This window comes from Coregonus clupeaformis, chromosome 9, assembly GCF_020615455.1.
Source record: "Coregonus clupeaformis isolate EN_2021a chromosome 9, ASM2061545v1, whole genome shotgun sequence".
In the NCBI taxonomy this organism is placed as follows: Eukaryota; Metazoa; Chordata; class Actinopteri; order Salmoniformes; family Salmonidae; genus Coregonus; species Coregonus clupeaformis.
In genome coordinates this window covers 4,314,271-4,329,208 of record NC_059200.1, presented here as the reverse complement: position 1 = coordinate 4,329,208, position 14,938 = coordinate 4,314,271, and the positions used below count along the sequence as shown (strand labels likewise).

Below are 14,938 nucleotides of genomic sequence, written 5' to 3'. Positions count from 1 at the left end.
TGTTTCCAAGAGACCATTCCCTTAATGTCAAATAGAACTTACCCAGAACGTGGGTTCCATGTTTTCAGAAGATAAGATATTAATGTTTTAGACACGTTAAATGAGAACGTTGCAAGAACATTCATGTGTCCAGTTTTCTGTGAGTTTGGAGAATATTCCATCAACGTCCCACCAAACATACACAGAACATGGTTGCCATGTTCTCAGAACATTAGATATGAACGTTCCAGGCACGTTTCATCGGAACGTTGCAAGAACATTTCTGTCCAAAGAAAAATTCATTACATATCACGATGTCTTGTTACGCTTGCCGAGCCAATCAAGGCCCTGATTGATGAACCACTGATCCATTCATAGCTCTTTGTCTATTGGCAAGGGATACATACAGGTCTTCAACTTAAATATTTGACACACTTTGACATACATGATTACATTGTGCATGTTCATTTATACAGTAATTATTATTGAACATGTTCTCACTAGGGATGTGAACTCACAACCTCCTGATTCACGGTACTCCAATCTTCCTGCTACGCCACCATGTCTGTGTCAAGTCTCAGCTAATCTGACTATTCTCTCATCATTGATTTTATTTACTTATTTAAGCAAATTAAGGGCTTACTGTATAGTTGTCTAATGTTGGTGGGGCATATTAAGCTGTTTTAATGATACTCCTGAATCACTATGATCAATAAAATATTTTCTTGATTGTACTTTTAAAAGAGCTGAGATTTACTTCAAAGTGCGTTCACCCTATTGCTTACACATATCATGTTGTTTCAGTGCCTAGGAAGGAGGGTTTAGGGTATATTCTGGACAGGGCCTAACTATACTGACCAAATAAGCACATGCCCTAAAGATATCCCTTATTGGGACAGTGGTTAGGGCATTTGATGTTGGTGGCCTGGGTTCGAGACCTGCAAGGGGAGTTGTCCTATTCTCACATTCTGTTGCACGTTATACCAAAACGTAGGTACACTATACTATATACAAAAGTATGTGGACACCCCTTCAAATTACTGGATTCGGCTGTTTCAGCCACACCCGTTGCTAACAGGTGTATAAAATCGAGCACACAGCCTTGCAATCTCCATAGACAAACATTGACAGTAGAATGGCCTTATTGAAGAGCTCAGTGACTTTCAACGTGGCACCGTCATAGGATGCCACCTTTTCAACAAGTCAGTTCATCATATTTCTGCCCTGCTAGAGCTGCCACGGTCAACTGTAAGTGCTGGTATTGTGAAGTGGAAACGTCTAGGAGCAACAACGTGCACAAAGCGAGGCCCATACAGAAATGGTTTGTTGAGATTGGTGTGGAAGAACTTGACTGGCCTGCACAGAGCCCTGACCTCAACCCCATCAAACACCTTTGGGATGACTTGGAACGCTGACTGCGAGCCAGGCCTAATCGCCCAACATTAGTGCCCGACCTCACTAATGCTCTTGTGGCTGAATGGAAGTAAGTCGGCACTATAATTTTTGTTAAGTTCGGTACTTCTGTCAAATGTGTCTCACATGAGTCTGTCTATCAGCGCAGCCCCTTTATAGTGCGAAAAGTGCCTGCTCCACTTACTCATTCATTGCTAGGACTGTCTGGGCTGCACTGTTAGCTCCCCACTCATGCTGCACAGAAGTTAACACACTTGAATAATGCAACACGTCATGTAGAAATGTTGAAACTGTTCATTACTGTTCGCAAAACAATGTCCATACACGCTAGAACACTTTTACAATGCAAGACAATACCAGTAACATCCAGCTTTAATTGTACTAGGCTAACTTTCCTTGCTAGCTTACAGCTGAAGCAATTCACTAAACTAGTACTTTGATTGTGATAATATGCTAACCATAACACAAAATATGCTGATTTCGAAGCTGATTGTCACCAAAAACTTTATTAATTCACTTAATCTCCCTCGCCACCAAAAACTAAATCACTTCTTCATCTCCCTCGCCTCCCGAATGGTTTCCACTAGATTCCATATAGTGATGGATTGTTTGCAAACGAACAGCTCTTTCTGAACTGATCTTTTTGGCTCACTGATTTGCATACTGCTACTAATGCTTTTTGAGCTCAAAACAATGTTTCTCTGCAGATAAGTTACAAAATAATTATATAAAGAGGGTGAATGCCAGGGTTGTGGGTTCGATAAAATAATGTATGTGCTAACTGTAAGTCGCTCTGGATAAGAGCGTCTGCTAAATGACTAAAATGTAAATGTAATGTGAATCCTCACTCCAGAAACAATAAATAGTAGGGAGTGTGAGTCAGTCTGGTCCACGCTGATTTTTACAATGCGTAATTTAAAAAAAAACAAATATTGGTCCAGGTAGAAATGTATTTGAGCCAGCTTATCACGATCTGACATAATGGTAGCCTAACTTTTGGGCTTTACATTGGAGATTTGCAAATTAAGGTCGATTTTTAAGCATTTTGAGCGAAGAGCCATTTGGGAACCAAATGAGCCGGCTCTGTTATGTGAATGGAGCCAAATGAGCTGGCTAACCAAAAAGACTTGGAATGCCCATCACTAATTCCATAGCCACAAAGTCAGATTCCACAGCCATGTTCTGCCTCACGAATGACGTCATCACTTTCTTAAAGAGAGAGCGCACACTTTTATAAAAGAAGAGCTTGCTTCTTCTATGCAAATGTTGTTGATCAGTACAATAAAAAAATATGTTCTCCTAACAGTTGCCAATAAAATAAGTCCTAAATGGAAGGGATTGTTTGTCATTTGTAGCCCCATGAAATCAGCTAAAATAAGCTTAACATACAGTGTTTTCAACTTACTTATTTGACACCCTTAGATATACTGTACACTGAGTGTACAAAACATTAGGAACACCTGCTTTTTCCATGACATAGACTGACCAGGTGAATCCAGGTGAAAGCTATTATCCCTTATTGATGTCACTTGTTAAATCCACTTCATGTCCATTACTTTGTTTTTACCAATCTAACTACAAAACAACATAATGGTGATCACTTATTTGAATGATAAGTCTCTATTGCACCTATTATATTGTCATTATATTATTTAATAGGAGTGTGTGCATGCATTGAAAAACTCAATGCATACACCCAAGTGACATCAATAAGGGATCATAGCTTTCACCTTGATTCACCTGGTCAGTCTATGTAGTGGAAAGAGCAGGTGTTCCTAATGTTTTGTACACTCAGTGTACAGTATATCTAAAGGGTGTCAAATAAGTTGAAAACACTGTATGTTAAAAGCACTGTGTGTGTGTGTGTGTGTGTGTGTGTGTGTATCCATAACCTTACCAACAGACAAATAGAGCTGTGAACCAGTGGATCAGTGGTTCACCAATCAGGGCATTGATGGGCTTGGCAACAGTAACGGGGCGTGACGTGTAATGAAACAAGTTTCTTTGGAGAACGCTTCTTTGGGACCATCAGGCGACGCCCTGACAACTGATACACAGAAATGTTCTTGCAAAGTTCCTATGAAACGTGTCTAGAACATTAATATCTTATATTCTGAGAACATGGCAACCATGTTATGTGTATGTTTAGTGGGACGTTGATGGAATATCAAATCAAAATCAAATGAAATTGTATTTGTCACATGCTTCGTAAACAACAGGTGTAGACTAACAGTGAAACGCTTACTTCCCAACAATGCAGAGAGAAAAATAGAAAAATAATAACACAAGGAATAAATACACAATGAGTAACAATAACTTGGCTTTATACACGGGTTACCAGTACCGAGTCGATGTGCAGGGGTACAAGATAATTGAGGTAGATATGTACATATAGGCAGAGGTGTAGTCCAGGGTATACGCTGGTATACGGCGTATACCTACTTATTTTTCAGTCAGCATTGCGTATACCCACTTCTAAATCCCCCCTGATGCGCATCATTCAGTAATATCTGTGAGTCAGATTGCCTATTTTCTTCCTCGGGGATAGTGAAGCCATGACCCACCCTCCTCTGCCTCTAATTGGCTGGTACTCGCTGCTTTCACTGATTAGATTGGTTAACTTTAGGCATGAGGACTGATGAGCCAATCAGAGGCAGAGTAGGGCGGGTCATGCCGAGGAAAATATCGCTAATACCTCAGGTGCCAGTGAAAAAAAAAAAAAAACTCAGGTGCCGGTGCCACTTGACTACGATAACGGCAGCAGACCAAACAACGGATGAAGAAAGGACACAAGCGGCGGTGTGCCACCCCAGTTGATGGAAGACATCATTCTGAGGTAAGTTTTAAGGTGGTTTCCAAATGAATCATTATTTTAAACTACTGGCAAATTGCCAGTGACTGCACATTTAGAGGAGAAGAGATGTTGCCGCCAATAGTTAGTGCGAGTCGGCTAACGTTATGAAGCTAGCTACGTAGATTGGGATAATGTGGGGGAAACCGGGGCATTGTTGGTTTTCAGTAAGTGTTTAATCAACCCAGTTCATAAGAATTTCATACCAGACTGATGAAACTGATTATCTCAATGTTTATGAAGCTTGTTTATTATTGTAAAGGTCTAAATTATAACGTTAGCCAAGTTACTAAGCCCTAAATTATAACATTAGCCAAGTTACTTAGCCCTAACTAACCTATATGATCTAGTTTAATTGCATAGTAGCTAAGCTGGTAGTTGATTTTTAAGTAAGTTAAAACACAAGAATGGGGACAAATAGTTTAAGATTCAGCCTAAAACAATATTGAGGTCTAATCAGGCTGTCTTATTTTGTATAGGGACAGGTAACCATGAAAAGGAAGGGGAGATATTGCAGACTTTTTTTGTAAAGAGGCACAAATCAGGCCCAGATCAGGCCCAGGCAGACCCCACCCCTAAAACCAGCAGCCCTGGCAGCTCTCAACCGGGAGCTAGCCAGGCAAGTCAGTGTGAGCATAGAGAAGGATCCAGTCTACCACCACCAGGTCAGAACACACAGGCAGTAAATTGCATCTCCAGTTTATTGAAAAGTGAAGCCTCACACTGTAACAAAAGGTGATTTTGACAGATTAAGCCTCATTTTGAATTTCTGTGTGATGTTATTTATTTTATTGCCCTTCTATTTATTTTGTCTGTATCCATGTTTGTTTTTTACAATGCTACTGTTATATAACATTTTGTGTTAAATTTGTTGTTTTTTTGTTAAATAAACTCTCCCAAGTATTTCACTCACTAATCTCCTGTATGCTTCAGCTTCACTTGCTGAAAATATTTCCACTTGGTTATGCAGATTGTTAATGTAAAGAGGGGGGACCCATGTCTTGCTGATGACTATTGTGATCACAGTAGTGTGTGTGTGTGTGTGTGTGTGTGTGTGTGTAAGTGTGTGAGAGAGAGAGAGACAGGGAGATGCATAATTAGTTTTGTTGTTGTCTGTAGACATCAATAATGACTGGCCAGACCTGTGGAGTGCTAAACAAACAGAAGACTTCAAATCCAAGAACCCCTGGTTGGGATCCAAAAACAAAAAATTGGGTAAGTTTAGGTAGATTGCTAGTTTGGGTAACTTCTGAAACAGTGGGCACAGATAACTTTGTGTGTGTGTGTGTGTGTGTGTGTGTGTGTGTGTGTGTGTAAAGGACCATGCACACGTACAGCTGTGGATACAGGAGTAGTTACATTGTTTGTTTATGCTTCGCAGGATGTCTGGTCTGTAGCAGTGTGAACTCCATTGGGATCGACAAGGAGCAAGGACAAGGTGTATCGCTCTCAAGAGAATGGATGAACTTTGAAATTCAAGTGTCTGGCCAGGGAAGTAGAACAACAAGTTTGTCAATCTTGAGAAATAAGGTGAGGAAACATGCGTTGTCCAAGGCCCACACTCAGGCTGTGAAGGTGGCAGAGCAACAGAAAGAAGCTGCCATTGAGAATGCAGTGGAGACTATGACTGAGTCCTACATGAAGGAAACTGAAGCTGTGTTTCGAACAGCCTACCATCTGGCCAAAAAGAACCGACCCTTTTCTGACCATGAGAGCCTCATTGAGCTGCAGGAACTGAATGGTGTAAAAATGGGCTCAATACTTCATTCACGTTACAGTGCAACACAAATAATACAACATGTTGCTAGTGAGATGCAGAGCAAAATCATCAGTAGCATTATAGCATCATCCAGTAAGTTAGCTGTCCTAATTGACGAGGCATCTTCTTTAAGTCACAAAGCTGTCATGACAGTTTCTATTAAAGCATCAATTCAAGAAGAAAGCCCTGAGTTCATATTCCTGGAACTTGTTGAACTGGAAAATCAGAGAGCAGATGGCATATTACAGGCGTTACTCACCTGTTTAACTAATGCTGGCTTTACAGAAGAGTGGCTTCATGAAAACTGGGTAACATTTGTATCTGATGGAGCCAGTGTCATGCTAGGAAAGAAGTCAGGAGTAGCAACCAGACTGACTTTGAGATTCCCAAAGCTTTTTGTATGGCACTGCATGAACCATAGACTTGAACTTGCTGTGTCAGATGCAGTTGATGAGGTAAACTCTGTCAATCACTTTAAAACTTTTATCCAGAAGCTATACTCTCTGTATAGTGTGTCAAACAAAAATGAACGTGAACTTGTTAATGCAGCAGCTGAAGTAGGCTCACAACTTCTTCGCATTGGCAGAATCTTGGATGTACGCTGGGTGGCCAGTAGCTTTCGGACTGTTCGTGCTGTTTGGACATCCCTGGGAGCTCTTGTGCAGCACTTTAAAAATGCTTGCAGTGATGAGATGAGGTCCACCAAAGAGAGGCAGATGTACAGAGGTTTGTTAGACCGTGTTCAAAGTCCAGAATTCATTTGTGACCTTGGCCTCATGTACGACACTCTCCATGAACTAAGTCTCCTGTCACAGGAGCTTCAGTCTCGTTCTATAACGCTCCTCAGAGCAGAGCATCTGCTGAAACGCTCAATCAGAGTGATCCAGTCATTCAAAGAGAGTCCAGGTGAGAAATATAGTGAGGCTTTAGAAGCAAAACAGACTGGGGAGTATCGGTCTATAGCCCTGAAAACAAATGCAAAGCTGAAGTCTATCAATCCAGGCCAGTTCTTACAAAGCCTTGTGAACAATCTGGAGAAACGCTTGTCTTTTGAAGATGAGACCATCATGGACCTCAGCATCCTTGATCAGAGTAAGTGGCCATCAAAGCCCAGCATCCGCCATGGTGAAGAACAAGTTAAGCGACTGTGCAAGCGATTTAACTTGTGCACAGACCAAGCACTGAATGGGATGCGGGACCTACTGGAAGAGCCCAGTAGTGAGCCCAAGGACCTAAAACCACTTATGAACTGTATGAAAACATTCCCTGTCGGTACAGCAGAGTGTGAGAGGAATTTTAGCCTTATGAACAATATAAGCTCAGACAAGAGGGCTGTCCTTCTGATCTCAAACATATCAAACTTGATGATGATTAATATCAACGGCCCACCAACTTCCAAGTTTGATCCTAGAAAATATACAAGGACCTGGTTGAAGAGCCATCGTGCTGCCTCTTCGGTGCGTTCTAGACAGTGCAGTGTGAAAGCTCCTGCAGAAAGCAAATTTGTCTGGAATATACTGTAGTATGAGCAAAGGTCAGAAACCCAGTGCTGGGTTGAGAGAGTATATCACTGTTGATGTGTTGTTAATGCATATATTTTTGTTAATTGTTAACTAAATATTGTTGTAACATATTTTGTTGAATGATTTACCGGTAAATGAACATGTTCAAAACAAAGCATATAGCAATATGAACAAGGATGCATTGTCACCTTCAGATTTGAAGTATTTTATTTAAATAAATGTGCAAAAAATAATCGAAACACCATTTCCTGTTTGCCTCATGATAAATACATTTTACATTCATCCAGGCTGCTCTTGTGACCAGTAGTAACTACAAACTGCTCCTAATCAAGTCATGATCATTTTATAATAGTGTGCAAGTAGAAATTACATATTTTTGGGTAAACTAAATCATAGTCTTACATGTCACTGTTTCTAAAACAGGGCTTTTTTCTGGACTACTTAAAAAAAAAAAAGGTGAATACTGAGAGTATACCCACTTCTCCAGGGACCACTACACCACTGCATATAGGTAGGGATAAAGTGACTACGCAACAGGATAGATAATAAACAGTAACAGCAGCGTATGTGATGAGTCAAAAGAGTTAGCGCAAAAAGGGTCAATGCAAATAGTTAAAGTGGAACTGACAGCGTTTTAATTACTTTGCAGATTTGAAACAGACAATCATAATGTCAGTAAAAAAGATGAAATTCCCAGTTTATGCTACAAAACCAACTTTATAAAGGTTTTAAAAATAGGTTCTATTTGATTCCAAATTTAATTACGTACATTAAGACATTGTTGGCAGAATACATGCTGGCACACAGCTCGGACACCCATGCATACCCCACAAGACATGCCACCAGAGGTCTCTCTTCACAGTCCCAAGTCAAGAACATGGGAGGCGCACAGTAGTACATAGAGCCATGACTACATGGAACTCTATTCCACATCAAGTAACTCATGCCAGCAGTAAAATTTGATTTAAAAAACGGATAAAAAATACACCTTATGGAACAGCGGGGACTGTGAAGCAACACAAACATAGACACATGCATACAAACACACGATAACATACGCACTATACCCACATGTACACATGGATTTTGTGTTATATATATGTGGTAGTAGAGTAAAGGCCTGAGGGCACACACTTAATATGTTGTGAAATATGTTATGAATGTATTATAATGTTTTTTAAATGGATAACTACATTAATTTTGCTGGACCCCAGGAAGAGTGGGGCTCCATAATAACTACAAATACAAATGCATGATTCATATCATTCACCAATAGATTTCTTGGTAGTCCCAAAAATATTGCCATCAGGTTGTAAATCACAGCTGGCCTGGTACATTGTTTGCTGCCTCCACCCATTCGGGATGCACTGTTTGAGTTTCAATGACTCAATATTTTGGACAAAAATGGACGAATGTAACTAAGGCTGGGAATGTCAATACAATCAAACTAGCCAGGGCAATGATCACAAGTCAATCATAACGTGGCTAATAGGCTAGCGTATCTATTTATGTAACTATTTATTTAGCAAGCTAAAAATACGGAGCCTAATGTTAGCTAGCTAGTTGAGTGTACCAGAGCGCAGAATAACTGATGAATTTACGAACACACAACACCCACTGAATATGAACACTGTCAGTAAACATCGGCAAAAAAAGTAATTAAATTGTTGCCAGCAGCACAGTTAGTAACTAACGCTCTAGATAACATGCAAACAGCCTAACCAGCTCTGATAGGGTGAGTAAAATGGCGAGGTGCTCTCTCATTTGTGTCTGGAAGTAGCTAGCAAGCTAGCCAACTTTAGCCAGTTAGGTTGGGTGCTTGACTGCGGTTGTGAGGAACACTAGGATCAACCCTACTCCTCGGACAGAGCGTCCAGTGTCAATCATGCAGTGTGCACTCTGAATGCTCGGAGAGCGAAACGCTCTGAATTTACAAACAGACAATCTGACAACACTTTGAATGTATGAACGACCCAGAGCACACTCTGACACAGTGGAGGCAATTTATGAACGCAGTTGTTCAATCAAATGTATTTGGCATCGTTCAAATGGGCGGGCAGGCAAGTTCCCATTCAGTTGTCAAAATGTGGGTTGGGACAAGCATGCGGCAAGTTCCCATTCAGTTGTCAAAATGTGGGTTGGGACAAGCATGCATTGGCAGGCAAGCTGCAGAAGGGCGAGCAGGCTACTATTCCCCATCGTTTATCAGTGCAATTTTGACGGCCAACTAGCTGAAAAAGTTTGAGAGGGTTTATCTAATGTTCCCTCGTTAGATTTTTGCTTATCTCGCTCTGGCTAGCATTAGTTGTTGATCTTGTTGATGTGCATAACTGAGGGAGAGATAGCCTACCTTTTCATGGTTGTTTGATCAATAGGACTGTAAAGTGCCCAAATGGCCCCGTGTAGCTCAGTTGGTAGAGCATGGCGCTTGCAACGCCAGGGTTGTGGGTTCGATTCCCACGGATGAACAGTATGAAAATAAAATGTATGCACTAACTGTGAGTCGCTCTGGATAAGAGCGTCTGATAAATGTAAAATGTAAGGGGACTCCCATGGTATTTACATATTTGCAGAAATCCATTCAGATGTATTTTGTGGCTTTTGGCGAATGCTTTCTAATGATCTAAATTCGCGCTGTTGCTACTTTCTGTAAACACACAGTTCAAGGTGAATGATGGCAGGCCCGTGTGGCAAATGACTTATTTGCATAAAGGCCTACTGTAGCTCTGATTATAATATAATAATATGCCATTTAGCAGACGCTTTTATCCAAAGCGACTTACAGTCATGCGTGCATACATTTTTGTGTATGTGTGGTCCCGGGGATCGTACCCACTACCTTGGCGTTACAAGCGCCGTGCTCTACCAGTTGAGCTACAGAGGACCGGCTATGGTGCACCGGTCTGCGTGGACTCTGGTCCTGGATGAGACAGATGTTTTTATTAGGTTTTATTTCCTGCGATTTCCCACTCTATATTGCTATAGAATTTTCACAAATGTCTGACTATATGTCATTCCCAAACATTCTATGAATTTATGAAAACGTCCAAATTACCATATCTAAGTGCTCGTTTGTCAGAAAATGTAAAAAAAAAAAAAAAAAAAAAAAAGTGTCCTATTCTTCCTGGGGGTGTATATGAACAGATTTTAATAAGATTTCATGTTGCTAAAACGCTGTCAGTTCCACTTTAAATAGTTAACCAATAGTTACCCGGGCTAACTATTTAGCAGTCTTATGGCTTGGGGGTAGAAGTTGTTCAGGGTCCTGTTGGTTCCAGATTTGGTGCATCGGTACCGCTTGCCGTGCCATAGCAGAGAGAACAGTCTATGACTTGGGTGGTTGGACACTTTGACAATTATTAAGGTCTTCCTCTGACACCGCCTGGTATAGAGGTCCTGGATGGCAGGGAAGTTGGCCACATTGGGCCATATGCACTACCCTCTGTAGCGTCTTGTGGTCGGATGCCAAGCAGTTGCCATACTAAGCGGTGATACAGCTGTATAACTTTTGGAGGATCTGAGAGCCCATGCTGAATCTGTTCAGCCTCCTAAGGGGGGAGAGGTGTTGTTGAGCCCTCTTCACGACTGTGATAATTCCTTAGTGATGTGGACACCAAGGAACTTGAAGCTCTCGACCTGCTCCACTACAGCCCCATCAATGTGGATGGGGACGTGCTCGGCCCTCCTCCTGTAGTCCACGATCAGCTCCTTTGTCTTGCTGACGTTGATGGAGAGGTTGTTGTCCTGGCACCACACTGCCAGGTCTCTGACCTCCTCCCTTTAGGCCGTCTCATCGTCATCAGTGTCAGGCCTACCACCATTGTGTCGTCTGTAAACGTATTGATGGTGTTGGAGTCATGTGCAGCCACGCGGTCGTGGGTGAACAGGGAGTACAGGAGGGGACTGAGCACACACACCTGAGGGGCCCACGTGTTGAGGGTCAGCGTGGCGAATGTGTTGTTGCCTACCCTCACCACCTGGGGGCGGCCCGTCAGGAAGTCCAGGATCGAGTTGCAAAGGGAGGTGTTTAATCCTAGGGTCCTTAGCTTAGTGATGAGCTTGGAGCGCAATATGGTGTAGAACGCTGACCTGTAGTCAATGAACAGCATTCTCATGTAGTTGTTCTTATTGTCCAGGTGGGAAGTGTGGAGGGCAATAGAGATTGCATCATCTGTGGAACTGTTGGGGTGGTATGTGAATTGGAGTGGCACCAGGGTATCTGGGATGATGGTGTAATGTGAGCCATGACCAATCTTTCAAAATATTTCATGGCTACAGATGTGAGTGCTATGGGGCGATTTAGACAGGTTACCTTGGTGTTCTTGGGCACAGGGAATATGATGGTCTGCTTGAAACATGTAGGTATTACAGACTCGGTCAGGGAGAGGTTGAAAATGTCAGTGAAGACACTATGGGTCCTAGTAATCCTTCTGGACCTGCGGCCTTTTGACTGTTAACCTGTTTTAAGGTCTTACTCACATCGACTACGGAGAGCGTGATCACACAGTCATCCAGAACAGCTGGTGCTCTCATGCATGGGTCAGTGTTGCTAGCCTTGAAGCGAGCATAGAAGGTATTTAGCTCTTCGGGTAGGCTTGCGTCACTGGGCAGCTCGCTGCTGGGTTTCCCTTTGTAATCCATGATAGTTTGCAAGCCCTGCCACATCCAGTGTAGTAGGATTCGATCTTAGTCCTATATTGAAGCTTTGCCCGTTTGATGGTTCGTCGGAAGGTGTAGTGGGATTTCTTATATGCGTCCGGATTAGTGTCCCACTACTTGAAAGTGGCAGCTTTAGCTCAGTGCGGATGTTGCCTGTAATCCATGGCGTCTGGTTGGGATATGCACGTACGGTCACTGTGGGGATGATGTCGCCGATTCACTTATTAATGAATCCGGTGACTGATGTGATAAACTCCTCTATTTTTATTGTATTTTTTATTTAACCTTTATTTAACCAGGTAAGCCAATTGAGAACAAGTTCTCATTTACAACTGCGACCTGGCCAAGATAAAGCAAAGCAGTGAAGCAGTGTGATAAAAACAACAACAACACAGAGTTACATATGGGATAAACAAAACGTACAGTCAAAAACACAATAGAAAATCTATATACAGTGTGTGCAAATGTAGTAAGTTATGGAGGTAAGGCAATAAATAGGCCATAGTGCAAAATAATTACAATTTAGTATTAACACTGGAGTAATAGATGTGCAGAAGATGATGTGCAAATAGAGATACTGGGGTGCAAATGAGCAAAATAAATAACAATATAGGGATGAGGTAGTTGGGTGGACTAATTACAGATGGGCTGTGTACAGGTGCAGTGATCGGTAAGCTGCTCTGACAACTGATGCTTAAAGTTAGTGAGGGAGATACGAGTCTCCAGCTTCAGAGATTTTTGCAGTTCGTTCCAGTCATTGGCAGCAGAGAACTGGAAGGAATGGCGGCCAAAGGAGGTGTTGGCTTTGGGGATGACCAGTGAGATATACCTGCTGGAGCGCATACTACGGGTGGGTGTTGCTATGGTGACCAATGAGCTAAGATAAGGCAGGGATTTGCCTAGCAGTGATTTATAGATGACCTGGAGCCAGTGGGTTTGGCGACGAATATGTAGTGAGGGCCAGCCAACGAGAGCGTACAGGTCACAATGGTGGGTAGTATATGGGGCTTTGGTGACAAAACGGGTGGCACTGTGATAGACACATCCAATTTGCTGAGTAAAGTGTTGGAGGCTATTTTGTAAATGACATCGCCGAAGTCAAGGATCGGTAGGATAGTCAGTTTTACGAGGGCATGTTTGGCAGCATGAGTGAAGGAGGCTTTGTTGCGAAATAGGAAGATTATTCTAGATGTAACTTTGGATTGGAGATGCTTAATGTGAGTCTGGAAGGAGAGTTTACGGTCTAACCAGACACCTAGGTTTTTGTAGTTGTCCACATATTCTAAGTCAGACCCGCCGAGAGTAGTGATTTTAGTCGGGTGGGCGGGTACAAGCAGCGTTCGAATGAAGAGCATGCATTTATTTTTACTAACGTTTAAGAGCAGTTGGAGGCTACGGAAGGAGTGTTGTATGGCATTGAAGCTTGTTTGGAGGTTTGTTAACACAGTGTCCAATGAAGGGCCAGATGTATACAAAATGGTGTCATCTGCGTAGAGGTGGATCTGAGAGTCACTAGCAGCAAGAGCGACATCATTGATATACACAGAGAATAGAGTCGGCCCGAGAATTGAACCCTGTGGCACCCCCATAGAGACTGCTAGAGGTCCAGACAACAGGCCCTCCGATTTGACACATTAAACTCTATCTGAGAAGTAGTTGGTGAACCAGGCGAGGCAGTCATTTGAGAAACCAAGGCTATTTAGTCTGCCAATAAGAATGCGGTGATTGACAGAGTCAAAAGCCTTGGCCAGGTCGATGAAGACGGCAGCACAGTACTGTCTTTTATCGATCGCGGTTATAATATCGTTGGATGAATCCCGGAACGTATTCCAGTCTGTGCTAGTGAAACAGTCCTGTAGCTTAGAATCCGCTTCATCTGACCACTTTGTATGCATCTCTGTGTGTGGAGGAAAGGTGATCTAGAGTTTTTTCACCTCTAGTTGCACAGGTGAAATGCTGGTAGCAATTAAACAGAGTTCAGTTTTCCTGTATTAAAGTCACCGGCCACTAGGAGCGCCGCCTCTGGGTGTGCATTTTTTTGTTTGCTTATGGCCCTATACAGCTCGTTTAGTGCGTCTTAGTGCCAGCATCGGTTTGTGGTGGTAAATAGACAGCTACGTAAAATATAGATGACGACTCTTGGTAAATAGTATGGTCTACAGTTTATCATGAGGTATTCTAGCTCAGGCAAGCAGAACCCTCAGAAAACTGGACACAGGAATGTTCTTGCAATGTTCTCATGAAACGTCTAGAACGTTAATGTCTTATACCAACCATGTTCTCTGTATGTTCGATGTGACGTTGATGGAATATTCTCCTAACCCTCAGTGGATAGAATGTTCCCATAACTAACGGAAAACTGGACACTCAAACATTAGGGGAATGTTACGGGTAACATTACAAAAACCTTCTCTCTCCCTAGAATTGTTAGCTGGGTAAATAACACCTCAAGTGGACCCCGGCTCTGTCCTGGGTCAACCAGCCAGCTAGTTATCTTACTGCACACACACACACACACACACACACACACACACACACACACACACACACTGGTGTGTTCCAAAAACACTCCTCCTCTCCTGAAATGGCATTGGTGCTCCAGCCAGTAGAACGAGGAGGAGGAGTTGGAGGGAGGTTTAAAAATATATCCACACAACCAGGCCAGTCAGACATTTTGAAATTCTGTCTCTATCTTGGTCTGATAGGGAGGTCTTGATACATCTTTTCCCACCGCGTTGACAGATAAGAGCAGCG

At 42.4% G+C, this 14,938-nt stretch overlaps 2 protein-coding genes across 3 annotated transcripts in view; both read left to right on the top strand.

Annotated features, from left to right (window-relative positions):
* The window catches only part of LOC121573590 (nuclear receptor-interacting protein 1-like), a 66,692-nt gene that overhangs the window by 19,173 nt on the left and 32,581 nt on the right, over nucleotides 1-14,938 (top strand). The window lies entirely within an intron of this gene.
* LOC121566915 (E3 SUMO-protein ligase KIAA1586-like) lies at nucleotides 4,771-7,764 on the top strand. The gene is made up of 3 exons (XM_041876833.2): nucleotides 4,771-4,908; nucleotides 5,363-5,458; nucleotides 5,625-7,764. The coding sequence occupies exon 3, from the start codon at nucleotides 5,705-5,707 to the stop codon at nucleotides 7,523-7,525; it is 1,821 nt and encodes a 606-aa protein (XP_041732767.1). The 5' UTR covers nucleotides 4,771-4,908; nucleotides 5,363-5,458; nucleotides 5,625-5,704; the 3' UTR covers nucleotides 7,526-7,764.

Excerpts from the sequence above, each read along its gene's own strand:
- LOC121566915 (XM_041876833.2), top strand. The coding sequence starts at position 5,705 with ATGAACTTTGAAATTCAAGTGTCTGGCCAGGGAAGTAGAACAACAAGT.